General features: G+C 39.8%; 1 protein-coding gene across 2 annotated transcripts; it reads left to right on the top strand.

Annotated features, from left to right (window-relative positions):
• Nucleotides 1-670: 670 nt before the first annotated feature.
• Nucleotides 671-12,111, top strand: LOC103465442 (uncharacterized). 2 transcript variants are annotated; one of them, XM_081607482.1, is made up of 5 exons: nucleotides 671-2,453; nucleotides 3,315-6,988; nucleotides 7,346-8,178; nucleotides 8,893-8,997; nucleotides 9,688-12,111. In XM_081607482.1, exon 1 carries the CDS (start codon nucleotides 1,052-1,054, stop codon nucleotides 2,444-2,446), a length of 1,395 nt encoding a protein of 464 aa, XP_081463608.1. In that variant the 5' UTR covers nucleotides 671-1,051; the 3' UTR covers nucleotides 2,447-2,453; nucleotides 3,315-6,988; nucleotides 7,346-8,178; nucleotides 8,893-8,997; nucleotides 9,688-12,111. The 2 variants fall into 2 exon arrangements, with proteins under 2 accessions (XP_081463608.1, XP_081463607.1); XM_081607481.1 differs by having other exon boundaries at nucleotides 8,893-12,111.
• The last annotated feature ends 2,736 nt before the right edge of the window (nucleotides 12,112-14,847 follow it).

The raw sequence follows: 14,847 nt of genomic DNA on the forward strand, positions 1-14,847 counted from the left end.
GAAAACAATTTTTTATGATGATGATCAAGCATAGAAACAGAATCCTTAGAAAAAGCATCAGGCAAAAATTAGACTTTACTCTGCTAAATGGACTGAACTTATATAGTTCTTTATCCAGTCATTTTGACCACTCAAAGCTCTTTACACTAGAGTCACATTCATCCATTCAGGCTCACATTTAATACACCGATACTCAGATCAGTTGGCAATTTGGGGTTAAGTGCCAAGGACACATTGACGCATGGCAGGAGGAAGCTGAAATCAAACCTACAACAATCACAAGACAACTACTCTACCCACACAGCCACAGTCACCCACTACCAGGTGGAAGCATTCATTATGAACTCCATGATACCAGAGATCTGCAACTTAAATATGTAAAATATGCATGTAAAAAACATATGTAAAAAGCAAGATGAATAATAATAATAATAATAATAATAATAATAATAATAATAATAATAATAATAATAATAATAATAATAATAATAATAATAATAATAATAATAATAAGCTATTGTACAAGGCTATAACATCTTACACAATATGTTATAATATTGTACAAAAATATTATATAATTCTATAATTTTAGAATTGTATAATATTAGAACTACCAAGAACTACCATTTTATTTCTACTTTTAGGATGTTTTTTTTTTAAGTGGGCACAATTTATCAAAATTCATAAGAAATTATTCAAATGTAGTGTTATTATTATTATCCTTAAACCATAAGTTGACTCCATGCCCCAGGTTTTACTTCACTCAGCAGCACTCACTGAGTGAAGTTCAGGTTGGAACACTCAAAGAGCTGGAGTGTCAGAGCAGCAGGTTGCCGGAGCAACATGGAATATTATGACATAGAACATTATGTCACTGATGATGTCACCAAATCCTTTGGTGACAAGGGGCAGAATTCTGTGTGTGTCTTTTAAGATTCATTTTTGACAGAGATGCATCTGCCTTGTGCTCTTTTGCAGAGCTTGTTTGTGGACTTTTGAACGCTCAAGCTTTGACAAAACAAGAATAGAAAAGAAAAAATACGATCGGAAAATGTTCCGTCTCGAAAAGAATCCAGAATCTCCCTCCCAGCAGGAAGAAGACAAAGAGGCCTTTTTTGGCAAAGTCTTTTCTCTTCTTAAAGAAGCAACCAGTCTGTTCGAGGACAAGGAGGATTTGATCGAGCAGTTGAGACAAATGCAGAGGAAAATAGGAGACATGAAATGTATCGACGATGATTACCAGTATCTCAAAAGTCAGATATTCATTTGTAGTAAGGTCAACGAACATTTAAAACACGAGTTTCATGTATTGAAAGAAAAACTGGAAGCTCAAGCTACCCTCAGGGACAAATGCAGAAGGAAACAGAGAGAACTTGACAGTATAATCCAAAGCAACCAAGCTTTTGAAACAGTAGTTAAGGAGTTAACTTTGAAACTAAAGAATCCCAACGAACTGAAAGAAGAGTACCAGGCAGCGCAAGACAAGAAAGAAATCCTGACACAAGAAAACATGTGGCTGGAAATCCAGATTCAGGAGGTCCAGAGACAGCTTTCAATACAGAGCCAGCTGGAAAAAGACTGCGAAGAATCCGAGGACTATAACAGTAGCTTGGAAATGACTAACATAATTATGGAGAGACAGCTCGAGGGGTTAGAGGACAAACTTTGGGAAAAAGAAACCAACTTCATGACTAGCTACACCGAAAAACTCCAGTCCAAACTCATCCAGCTCCAAAAGGAGTACAAGGCCGAACAGTACTGGTCTGACAAACTGAAGCATATCAGAAGTCATTGGAGCGAGATTAAAGAGAAGAACAGCACACTTCAGGCGGAACACGACAAGCTCAAACGGCAGCTTTGGAAAACTAGGAGGTTCAAGAACAGGAACAGTGAAATTACTTCACTCATTCAGGGTAAAGAGGAAGAAAATGCCTCTTTATGCCTGGAAAATGGGAGGCTCAGAAAGGAACTGCAGGAGTTGGAAAGCACCGAGGAAAAAATCGAAGTGTTCAGTGACGAACTGCAGGAAGTGTTGGTCTGTCCGACAACGACCGAGGAAAGCGAGAGTGCTCATGTCATTTTCCCCCCACCTGTTCTACCAGACGAGGAGCCAGAAACCTCCACCAGCCAGGATGGGCAGGTTACTGACTGCAAGCTTCACCAGTATCTGTCGCTGTCAGAGACACAACCCCACAGTCTGAGAGAAGATCCCGGATTTGTAGTTTCAACAGATGCTGATAGGCCCTCACCAGTCCACTGTGTGGATGAGACAAAAATCACTGTGGATCCGGGGTGGCCCAGCACACAGGGAAGTGAAGCACAGCTTTCCAAGCAAAAGGGGCTTTGGGGAGACGTGTCATTTTACAACATGTTTTTTGTCGTACCTAAAATCACGTACGATAAATTTTTTGGCAGAAGACAAGAGCCCTCACCTCTCACTCACTAACTCACAGGTAAAAACACACGCGTGCACACACACACAATTATTTCACATCATGAACAACATTCCGTAGATTGGTGAATCAAACAAGCACACAGCAAATCAACTAGACACAGAACGACAGAAAACTCACACAAACAGAAAAACATAAACATCTGCAGGTTTCCTCCGGGCACTCCGGTTTATACCCTAAAAGCACCATGTCAAGTGATGGTATTTGTATCTAAACTGCCCTAATAATATTCTTAATTAGCATATTGTATCTTGATGACAATAATAAGTGCCCTACTTATCAGCAACCTGCAATAAGGACGGCAAGAAGAATCGTTTAGAAATAAATTATTTCAAAAGTTTAGTTAGAGCTAAACGTTTTGTTATTAAAGTTTTTATTAAACTTTTCAATTAATTAAATACATGAAATAAAATGCCTGAATTATTTGACAGGCTGCACAGGTGAGACGTTATTTGTACTTTTTAAGGAAACATTGGGGCATCTGTTTATTGAAAGCAGATTATAGAGATGTTAGGGCTTTTAAATAATTTATTTTTTATACAATTAATTTTTAACATAATTTATTTTTGGTAAAAATCAAGAATATTCAGTCCACTTTTACAGTAATCATTGTTGAAGACTTTATTTTTTTAATTGAGAAGCTGAGTTTGATTCTTCCAGATCTCTATTTACAGCTTTAATGTTAGCAATATATATCAATGCTGCTGCCTTCCGTCCTTGCAGCTCCTCTCACACTTCTCGTTTCTCAGTCAGAAAATCTCAGGCAGGCATATGTTACATTATGTTGCATTCAATGTTGTCATAAAAAATAGACTCACATTTTAATTTCCGATTTGCTATAATTATTTCTTGAAATCGTAGTCATCACCAGGGCTTTCTGTTGCAACTGCCACCCCAGTAGACCCGCCGCCGCCGCTGAACACTGAACTTGGCGCCGATTGCTCACGCCACTTTCACTTAAAGCTGCAGTATGTAGCTTTTATTAAAAAATATATTGGCCTACATATTTGTCTTTTAACTGGCACTGTGTTGACAGATAATCTGTGAAAAGATCGAGCTCCTCCATCTCGAAGGGATCACCAGTTCCCTTCACGGAACTGGTGATCCACAGCGGGCCGCACCAGCCGGTGGTGGCGCCTTCGCAGCCGCTGGACCTGGACCCTTTTGGAGCGGCGCCGTTCCCCTCCAAGCAGTAACTCAACATGTCTTCCGCCAGTAGCCGTTAACCCACAGCTGTTTTTTTTGTTTTTTGTCACTGTAGCTCAGGGTCCTACCTGAGGAGCTCAGGTAGGACCCTGAGCTCCTACCTCTGTCGGAAGAAACGCACCGCTCTCAACCAAAAACAGCCAATCAGAGTCAGGAGGACCTTAGTGCTGTCAATACATATATGTCACGACATATATGTAAAACTGAGGTAAAACAATATTTTGTATGACACGGCACCTTTAAAGTTTTATTTCGAAAAGCCCGTCCTTCAAAATAGCAACATGTCACAACATTTATTGAATCCGGTACGGCGTCACCCACCTGAGGTTTCTCTACGGCAGACATATTTGTCTTTGGTCAGAGTTTCTGCTGGCGAAAAGCAGAAGGGGAGTTGGGGTAAGTCAGCCAGGACTTGAGAAAAACTTTAGAAGCTGCAACGTCCAGGTGGGCTTTGTATGTCTCTCTGTGGTCTCACTAGGTCTATTGTTTGAGTGGCGATATACTCAATTTGGTCCACTTTACTTATGAGACAGACGTACACTCTCCCACCCATGCACCGACATCTTCACACCCACATACAGATGAGGAAGAGGCTCCTCTCAGCCTGCTCTAAAAGCCCTTGGCGCTGCTTGTTTACCCTTCACTGTGACAGCTTTGTGTGTTTGTGTGTGTTTGTGTGTGTGTGCACGCGTCTGCGTGTGTGCGTGTGTGTGTGTAGATCTGAGGGGCGAGATATTGCGTGTCAAGTGCTCTCGAGGGCTACACTATCATTTCTGAGTGTTATCACACCATCCTACTTCCCAGGGGTAGGCTGTCTTTCTTTTTGGCTTTTTTTTTTCTCTTTAATACACACACTCTGTTTTCTCTCTCTGTCACACACACACAGATATACACACACATTAGATGTACACACAGACTCAGTAGGAAGTCCAGACAGTGTTTGCGCAGTGAAGTGTAAAGTCAAAGAAAAAAAAAAGTGTATGGAGTAAGTTGACCAGTTGGTCAGAGTACACACACACAAACACACGTAAAAGTTTGTATTTCTTCCCATATTAGAAAAGTTTAAAGATCTCCATTCATTTTAGTTGCTCCATTTGTATCCAACCACAATAATCCAGCAAAGCGGACTAAACTGAGGTTTACTTTACAACATCGCCTTAATTCAAACTCTACCCTGACACTAATTTCCCTCCCAGCCTACAGGAGTATTGGTCAGAACCGGTCAGAACCAGATCACACATCCCTGTACTTCTACCCAACACACAACTTTCTGTTGACTTCCAATTGTTTTAGTAAGTGTCTTTACGCCTAACCCAGATATTCCATAACCTTAATCTCTCCCTAATCCTAACTTTAACCACAATTTATTTCACACCATACCTCTAAACATAAAGCTGCAGTATGGAACTTTTATAAAAAATATATTTATTTTTACATATTTGCTGAAACAGTCAATTTGCCGTGACAGTATGGTGTGAGAGAGCTAATCTGTGAAAAAAAGATATTCTCTTCCAGTGCTAACTAGAAACAACCAATCAGAGCTTAGTGCTGTCAATCACCCTCCGTGTAGCGATGCTCATGACATCCAGCTCCCCCCACCTTACTCTATGCTGTGGTACAGAGCCTGTTGTGAATGCCAACTCTAGTTACCATGGCCACAATGATGACCCATAGCATAGAGTAAGCAGTTTTCCTGAAACAGTAACTTGTTTCTCTACCATTAGCACATAGAGCAGCGAGTACATGAGGTTCATTGACAGCACTTAGACCCTCCCCCTCACTCTGATTGGTTGTGAATGTTTTCATATGCCAATAGCATCTCAAGAAGAGGTGGAGGAGATTGGTCTATTCACAGATCATCTGTCCCATAACGTGCGGCAATTTTAACAAATGTAAAAAAATAAAAACAACATATCTTTAGTTTTTAGCTCAGTACAGAAGCAATGTCAGAACCGGGAAAACCTCCTCACTTTCTAAAATCAGCTGCCTTTAGCTGGTGAGAAAGTGTTCCTCTATGTACAGCCCAGCTCCCAGAACCTCCACTTTCATTCCAGTTAGATGAGGAGCTTCGAAGACTCAAAGGAGAAACCTTTCAGACTTTCTGTGCATAGTGTGTTCCCCCTTTGGTTTTTGGAATCAGAAACCTGGAGCATGTCAGAATTCAAATGTTCTGCCTTTAGGACAGCTCCATGGGCTCAGAAACCTTAGATGTGCTCCTGTCTTCCATGAAAAACAGTCTCACCCACACAGCTGCCCAGCTTGCACTAGAAACACACTCAATCTGACCTTTTCTAAATTAACATCCACTTTCCTGCTGAGGGAATATAATGGACACAACTCTGTGCTCAAATGCTTATGTGTAAGAAACCTCTTTTTCAAATCATAAATTATCAAAACAACACAGTGGTCACAGTTAGGAAATGTCCTCCTGGCTCTAGCTGGGAGTTCCTCTATTTAAAGTCACAGTACCTGCGTCGCTATGCAAACAGCCTAGGATACAAAAATAGATTTAAGCTACAAAAATAATAAACAAAACAAAAAAAATTCAAGATATAATCTAAAGTTGTGTATGTTGTGCTCCTTTTCTGATTTCTTTTCTTTTTCTTTGCATGTTTTCAGAACATCAAACCACTTCAAATATTAGTAAAAAAACAAAATGCAGTTTTTAAATGACGGTGTTTATTGTTAAGGGAGAAAAAAAACTCCAAACCGACGTGTAAAAAGTATCATAACTGTATACCAACATAACACACACATTTTTGCTATTTATTCAAAAAACTATTTTTTTAGATTTCCATCTATCTCTGGTGGACTACTACGGAGCCCCCTAAGGTACATATGGAATTTTTAACTTTTTTATTTTTTGCGTTCTCTCGCAATATGCTTACTGCAATATTTGCTGGTCTATTTCATACACCAGGTCCGGGCCAAGGCATAAGCAAACTAAGCAGCCGCTTAGGGCCCCAGGGCCACTGAGGGGCCCCCTCATTGGAGCTTGTTTTTTTTCTTTTTTTGTAATAATATCTATGTCATTACAATATAAAAAAAACACACAGTTTCACTATGAAGTGATTTGTTTTACTGTAATATATATTTGATAATGTATGTAGAAATAATTATTTTATGGATAAAAAGAAAGAAATTAATTGCTCTTGGGGGCCCCTGGTGGCCGTGGTAGGTACTGCATGCTTCGTGAGCTGTAATGAGCAGAGCATCCAAACGTCCAAAGCTCCGGTCAGAAGTTGAGTTAAAACAATGTTTAAAAAATGGACTTTTACTTCGGGGAGGGAGAAAAGAAAGAGGAAGAATAGAAAAAAGCCCAGATAAAGGTTTGTTTTAATGTGTCCTGGTAATGTAATGTAATGTATAAGATTTGTAAAGCTGCTAATAGAAAATTAGCTTGATGGCGATCTGGAAGGGTCCAGTTCAACAACCAGACATTTATGCTAGGGTCTTTGTGTGAAGCTGAGTTTAAACTTTAAATTAGTTGATTCTCATGGTTGGCTCTGTATATTTCTGAGGTACTTTTGGCTTCAAAACGTCGTGTTTGATAACGTTTGATGAATTTGAAATTAGTGTACTAATCCATGCTATCTGTCAGATTCTGCCATAAATTAGAGAGACTCACTCAGTCGTTTTATTTTTCATCCTCCTCTGCCTGCCTCTGTGTCTCCCTGCTCTGACAGCTTATAAAGTAATTCACCATGAACCACTTAGCAACAAGTGGAAGTCTCACAACACAAATATCCTACAATCAAAGGTACTTTCAAATTCAAATACCTCTTCTATTGAAGATGCCCGTTCGCCTGCTTCCAATGCTGCAGACTCATCAGTCTCAGATTTCATCCCCTTACCTATTCTGGGTTTAAATCTGGGTCTGCATTCTGAAGTCTAAAATTGAGGACAAATGTAGGGAAAGGGGAGAATAAACGTGAGTAAACTCTGTGTTTGCTTTTCATATAATGATGAATTAAATAATGTCATTCACTTTGCATTGTTAAACATTGGAAAACCAGTATGTGGCCACAGGGTTAAAGTGTATTACTTCCAAATCAGCAGCACAAATTTCTCTGATTTCTTCAGGTCCTCTTTGACAATTCAGTCAGTCCGCATTATTAACAAAATAGATAAGATTTAAGATTTAGCATGTTATCTTGACAACTTGGCAGGTAACAACAGTGGTAGTTGGCAAGTGTGCCGTTTTTTCGCCGTCCAGCAGGAAGCCGGGGGGACTGGATGGTCACGTTTCAACAAGTCTATACGCTCAGACCTCTGCACTGGAGAACAAAACAGACATTACACAACACAGAAGAGCCAACAACAAGTCAAGACTCAGCAGTGCACCTATATCTCATGGACAAAAGACACTTCTCTTAAAGATTAAATTGTGCACACTTTGGACAAGGAAGACATGTTTTGAGAGAGGAGTGGATGAAGCCTATATGAAACTCAAAACCACTTGAACAGAGAATGTGTCCTCAGGTTTCATCTTTCTAACACCTACAGAGTTTAATAGAAGGTATTTAATAAATAGTACTGCATAAATCTTGGTCTGTACTGATTAAGAAATGATTTAGTCAAACTGTGAATATTGAGCATAAGTAGCTTTAGCTTAATACTAACCTCATAGCAGTTAAAACAAACATTAGTATTATTTACCAGAGCAAACTGGTTCTGTAGTCTGAGTGAAGTCATTAAACCAGGGGCCTCCAACTCCGGCCCTCAGGAGTTTACGTTCCTCTAGAGGAGGTTCAATGAATTCTGACCAGATCATGACCTCTGCAGTGGTGTATTTCCAAATGGTGACCTGGTGAGCAGGCACGTGCAGAGGGGCAGCTGGGGGTGCTTGAGCACCTGCCCTTTTTGCTCCTTGCCTCCAAGTGCCCTTTTGATCAAATTTTTTATTTTTTATTGTTTTGTATTATTATTTCCTAAGCCCTCTTCTGACACATAAAAACATGTGCTAAAATTATTTGCTTTTTTGTTTCTTTTTTGGATAACATAATAAGCCCTCCGGTCACCTTGATACCTTTGACCTTTTGCATGTGACGCATGACACAGTTGCCTCTAGTGCAGTGAGATAAGGCGGCTAACTGGAGCTCAACGTAGCGAACGTTCCAGATTACTGAACAGTTTTTGGTGAATTAAAAAAAATGTTTTTGGTGAATAAAGTGGAGTAGACTTGCTACTTGTCAGATGACGGAAAACGTTGAACGTATCGTTTCTGCTTCAGCTCGGAGTCGCGGTTTAAGAAGAGAGGTAATGAAATACAACAGACACTGACAGGCCTCTGCGTCTGCCTTTCTCTGAAGAACTACTGAGGGGAGGAGACAACCAGGTGAGGAGAAACTGTTCTTATCTATTCATTCATTATTTTTATCATAGACATTAGGCTGTCGTTGTTGTGCTATTAGCTAGCTGCTAGCTAACGACTTTGCTAGCAACGCAAGATAACTAAAAAGCTTCTCCCCTGTATCTTTAATGATATCAGTCATTCTTTATTATTGCTTATGCAATAAGCAAAACCTATCAACTCCAAAATGGTTATATGTCTTCTAATTTCCTTTGCTGTATAATGTACATTTCATTTATTCTAGCGTTAGGTAAATGTATCTTGAAGGAGAATAGCACTTACATAATAGTCCAACAAGGATATTCATTTAGAATTAAAAATAACTCACCCTGAATTATCTTGATAGATATAATTTTTTTATAGATTACAGTCCACTAAAATGTTGCATTGTGCCCTTGTTTATATTTTTAATAGTGTAATTCTGTAAAGACAAAATATGTCTGCTGGTCTAGCTCTGATTTACATATCCTGCTAAATTGCGGGTTTGAATATTGCAATACATAACTATAACAAAATAGACCTGCAGAAAGATATTACTAATAACATATCTAGGCATAGTGTTATGCTCTATATAGAGATGTTTGTTAGCTTTGATTGTATATGTCACATTTTTGTAATTTATCATTGTTTATTAAACTCTGAAAGCTGTGTGGCTTTGTTAATATTCTGTCCTAGAATGCGGTTAGATGTGCCCATTTTTGTTGTTGAGCACCTGCCCCTTTAGTGGTCTCTGCACGGCCCTGCTGGTGAGACTGCTTCTGACCTATTCTCTGACCAAACTGGGTCTCTACCAGTGTTTGGTCAAAGCGACTCAACTTCACTTTCAGAAGAATAAATTCACCATTTCTGATTAAAATAAATAAGAAGAAAACAAAAAACCCCAGCAGTTTGAGAGTATGCCATAAAGTGAAAGGGTAAGGAAGAAAACTTTACCATGTGCAAATTATCTTGCATATTTATACTATCAATAATTCTAACCAGCAAAAAAAAGGGACTATTTACAACAAATAGGCACACATCACTGGCAAGTGATAAGTCTATGTTCCATTATTTAGTCCAAGTCCAACAGAAGTGCTTGCACCCACATTCTCTAGTTATTAGTGAAGCACTATTAAATTTTATATCTATAAGACCTGAACTAATCTTTGTAAATCCCTTTTTTTTTTTTCTTTTTCACTAATTATTGGGAAAGCCATTAATGCTGCAGATTAATATGCATAGAGAAGCAGTCTGGATTTGGTATACATCACTGAAAGTAATTATGGATGAAAGCCTTTTTTGACTGTGAGGTGTTGGCGGCAGGAAGGTCAACACTGCCCTCTTCAGGCCATCTGCCCCAGCTGTCTTTGAGGTCAGTTTATATCTTGCTCCACAATAATCCATCCAAACATTGCAACATGGTTGAAGTTGTCCAAATACCCGAGTTTTGTGTTTCAAGTGAACTCTCTCTCTCTCTCTCTCTCTCTCTCTCTCTCTCTCTCTCTCTCTCTCTCTCTCTTTTTCTTTCTAATGGATGTAAATGTTTCAAACTTTTCAGAAATAATTTGTTAGTGGGAGGAAAAAAGGGGAGGCTACTCTTTTTTTGGTTAAGCAGGAACAAGTGAAATGATAAACAGAGGCTGGAGTGAAGGACAAAAGTACTGTTTAGTTCTTGCGTGGTTGATGTTTAGCTCTTTTCCAAACTGTTGTTGCTTATTTATTTCAAACGGAACAAGGAGCATTACAAAATATGCTAGTTTTATTTAAAATAATATACCAGGTAGCCTATTAAGAAGAATTAAAAGCCACATAGCAAAACATCAACACTTCACTGCAATACAGACAATGCATAAAAGAATTCAGAATGGACTCAGTGTCTTCACACACCTGGACTAAACAATCACATTGTGTGAGTTATCAGAAGTTAATGTTGATTCCCATTTCATTGCAATGTTTTTATTCCTGCTTCACTGAGTCAGATAGTGTGTTTTTGTTTGGTTGAGGGTGAAAATGAGCCCAAAGTAAACAGAAATGTAAAGATGTGCTCAGGGGCGGATCTACTGGAGTGGCATGGGGTGGCAGTTGCCACCCCAAATGAGAGCCTTGCCACCCCTGTTGTCACCCCAGCTGGCGACTATGAATTCAATAAATATTTATGGGGAATCGAACATTAAGCGCACAAATCTCTTTTTTCTGACAACATTGAATGCGACACAACGTAACCTGACACCTACTGCTGAGTAGCGGGAAGTGAGAGAGAAGGACAGAGCGCGAGGCAGCAGCATTGATGGATACATTACTGGACTGGACATGACGTGACTTATCGTGCGCCACACCATTGCTGTCCATTGAGTCAACATTATGGGTGGTCAGAAAATACCACAGTCACGAAAAGAATCTGAAAAATGGACGCAATATTTAGCGGTTAATTCAACCCTATGAATTAGATAACAAGGGCTTCAGATTTAACAGGTGAGAAAAAAGTTTTAACTTAAAAAAAACATTGAACAAGTGAGCAGTGGGTCAGGTGGGTCTAGCCTAACTGTTGCTAACCTTCTATTGACTTTGATAACCTTAACGTGTGCTGTGCAGTTCGGTGTGTTTTGGTTCTGTTAGCACTAAAACAGGTCAACCCGCCCACCAAGTCATCAGTAGAGCAGGTGTTTAAATACGACTTAAAATAAAGAGGAGAAAACTGATGTTTGATCAATTCTCCGTGATACAAATCTATGAACAATTCTGTTTCTGTTAGTTCTGTCAAGATGCAAGAACGGGAAAATGATTGTATATTGGTCAGTCATTTTATTTTAAATAGGCTGTAGGAGCTGTAGTTTGATGATTAGTTCAGTTTTTGTCGCTTGTTTAATTTTTAGGAATTGCAGCGCCACAATAAAGGTACAATAAAGCTGATAAACAGGTGAAGAACCAAACACCAGTGTTGTGTTCAAGACCACCTAACCCGAGACCAAGACAAGACCAAGACTTTTAGGGTCCGAGACCAAATCAAGACCAAGACCGAGGGAAGTCGAGACCGAGTCAAGACCAAGACCAGCGCCCCGCGCTACATGACACAATAAAATGTAAAATATGATCAAAATTACTTCTCAAATTGATCTCAAACATCCATATTCCCATAAACACACATAGATATTAAATACTTAATAAATTTAACCAATATTAAATTTAACAAACTCTTTGTTCTGCTTTGTGTCCATCTCTGTGCTACGATCTGCGGTAGTCTTGTGCCATCCCTAAAAAGATAACGCCCTGGGTGTTTACCCATGTTGTTCATGTCAGAAACCACCACTGTCTGCACCATTAAACATAACAATTGAGGCAAAGCCCTGATGCTCAACTATGAACACTGACCAAGGAGCAACAAGCAAGAAGTAGATACATGTATGCCAGTGGTTCCCAAACTTTTTGTCCTGCGCCCCCCCCAGTGGTTTCCAAACATTTTCTGCCCCCCCCCACAAATAGCTGTGTGGTTGAACGATGTGTTTTTGAGGGGAAGGATTGTCATATTTGGTTTCATCAAACTAAACAGTTTCTCCCGCAAGGCTTTGGGATTCTTTTTTTCCATGTCTCTTGAAACCTTGATATCCTTACTCCTTAATAATGCTGGCTAAATTGATCCAGAACCTATTAATGTTTTTAAACAAAGATACAATAAAAATGCAGGTTTTTAGCAGTTTTTTATGTTTTCATAGAATATTTGCGTCAATTTCCACAACAGAGTAGAACTGAAAGTACAAATGTTTTTAGATCAATGTTTCTTTATTATTAGGTTGGAAACTTTGTGCTTCTTTCACGTCAATCAGTGGTTCCCAAACTTTTTCTCCTGGACCCGTGGTTTCCAAACAATTTCTAGCTAGTCATCTTTTAGCTAACTTTACCTGCATCAAACAGCTTTACTAAACAGTCTATTAGTTTGGGGGGGAAACTGTGAAAAGTTCTTTGCGTTTTGCTGGTTTGCTGCCATGATTCTAACACACATGAGCAGTTCTGCACAGCAGCAGCAGGTCTCCTTCGCTGCCGCACAGGTGTAAACCCAGCGCCTTAGCGCTCATGTTGCGTTTAAAGGCGGCTCGGAAAAACAGATTACCACATGTTAACAACGGATTAAACAGTTTTAACTGCTGATAAAAGTGACAAAGGACAAAGATATGGGAACTGTATCAAATTGACAGAGGAATAACAGAGACTTGGCCGTTCTAAAGTAAAAACCCAGCGCATACAGCGTTCATGTTTTTTTGTTTTTCATTTTCATCCAGACGGCTCGTGCCCCCCCCTGCAATGGCAAGGCGCCCCCCTCTAGGGAGCTTACCACAGGGCCCGCTTTTCATTGGCTAATGCCCATTTTATGTCACAGCGCAGCTATCACGTGGGTTACCGGCTCACAAACTCATGCTAATATACATTGTGGACTACCAGACCGACAGAAAGTTTTTGCGTCAGGACTCGGGGAAAAAAATGGTTCTCCATCAGTGGGGTATCTGTACAGGCGATGTCAGGTATCCTGATCGTGTTTGTGGAACTAAAATTCACAGATTTTCAAAATCTGAAACGGAAAGCCTTGCTTGGATCAAAGCTTGTGCACGACCGCATTTGCAGCTCAACCGTCGTAGGATCAATAAGAACAAAGTGTCTGCTGGCGTAAGTATTATTGCTTTGCTTTCTTTGTGTTTAGTGAATGAAAAAAATAGTCAATAATAAACACATCCATTATAAAAACCTTTTAGCCAAGTACAGCATAATGGCAGTACCGATACAACTTCTGCATCCTGAAGCCTCTCTGTTACAGCCTTACGTTAGCTGAACAGATCAATATGCAATGTGTACCGTATCTGACATACATTAAAGATTTTATTTAACCTAAAAAGGCTTTTTACTGTAATCATGTTAGCCACACTAGCTTTTACTAAACTGTAATCATGTTAGCCACACTAGCACCAAGTACCGTGTATAAGTCCTAGGCACATTCGAACCCTCAAAACCATGAATGCCCGACTTACCCAGCCTTGCAAGAACAATAGCCATCAGTGATCTTGTCCACAGCTATATTTATGCTGAGGGTCTGAGGATCTGCTGTTTTCCTCATCGACTGGTAGCATTTAGCTGCAACTCACACAATGTTAGAGGCATTGCGTGGCTAAAACAACTTGATATTGTCCAAAAAAGATGACATGAACTTGTTGGTTCCCTTGTCCATTGCCGTGGCTGATATTTTGTGAAAATTCGGCAGAAATGCTAAACTAATCGACTCAGAAATACTCTGCAGTCAGTTGAAACGAAAAATCCCATTGAAGCTAAGCTCTGCCAGGAGGTTAATGTGAGACATGAAGTCACGTGGTACTTTTGAGGGGCGTTTCTGGGCGGAGCTTGGTAAGGTCCATTGTACTGCTCCTGAATGTCGCATCACTACATTGCAGACTTTTGTTGTTTCATATGTGTGACAAGTCAGTCAACACCTCCGCACAATAATTCAGAGCAGTGAGTGACAACTTTTTTTCATCACAATGTTTATATGTCTCTATACAGCTAGCTTTGCTAACATCACGTCAACGGAGCATACCTTTATTTGAGCTACTTTTCTAAGTGACGAAAAAAGTTAGACATAGTCCCCACCGCCTGTGAAAGCGAAGCGCTGCTGAGTTAGCTGTGGCCATCGGATTTCTGATGATTTATGCAGCGTTATTCTATTACTGACTAGTAGACAGAACTTCTGCCGCTGAGAGAAAACCGCTGCGCATGTCTTGGAGCGCCGCGTGCGAGTGAAAGGTGGGGGAGGAGGGGAGGAACATAAACACGTAATTGGCAAGTCACGTATTGGTTGGATTTTTATCGGTGCGTTTT

This window comes from Poecilia reticulata, chromosome 5 (genome assembly GCF_904066995.2).
Source record: "Poecilia reticulata chromosome 5, P_reticulata-male-v2, whole genome shotgun sequence".
NCBI classification, from domain to species: Eukaryota; Metazoa; Chordata; class Actinopteri; order Cyprinodontiformes; family Poeciliidae; genus Poecilia; species Poecilia reticulata.

Excerpts from the sequence above, each read along its gene's own strand:
- LOC103465442 (XM_081607481.1), top strand. The coding sequence starts at position 1,052 with ATGTTCCGTCTCGAAAAGAATCCAGAATCTCCCTCCCAGCAGGAAGAA.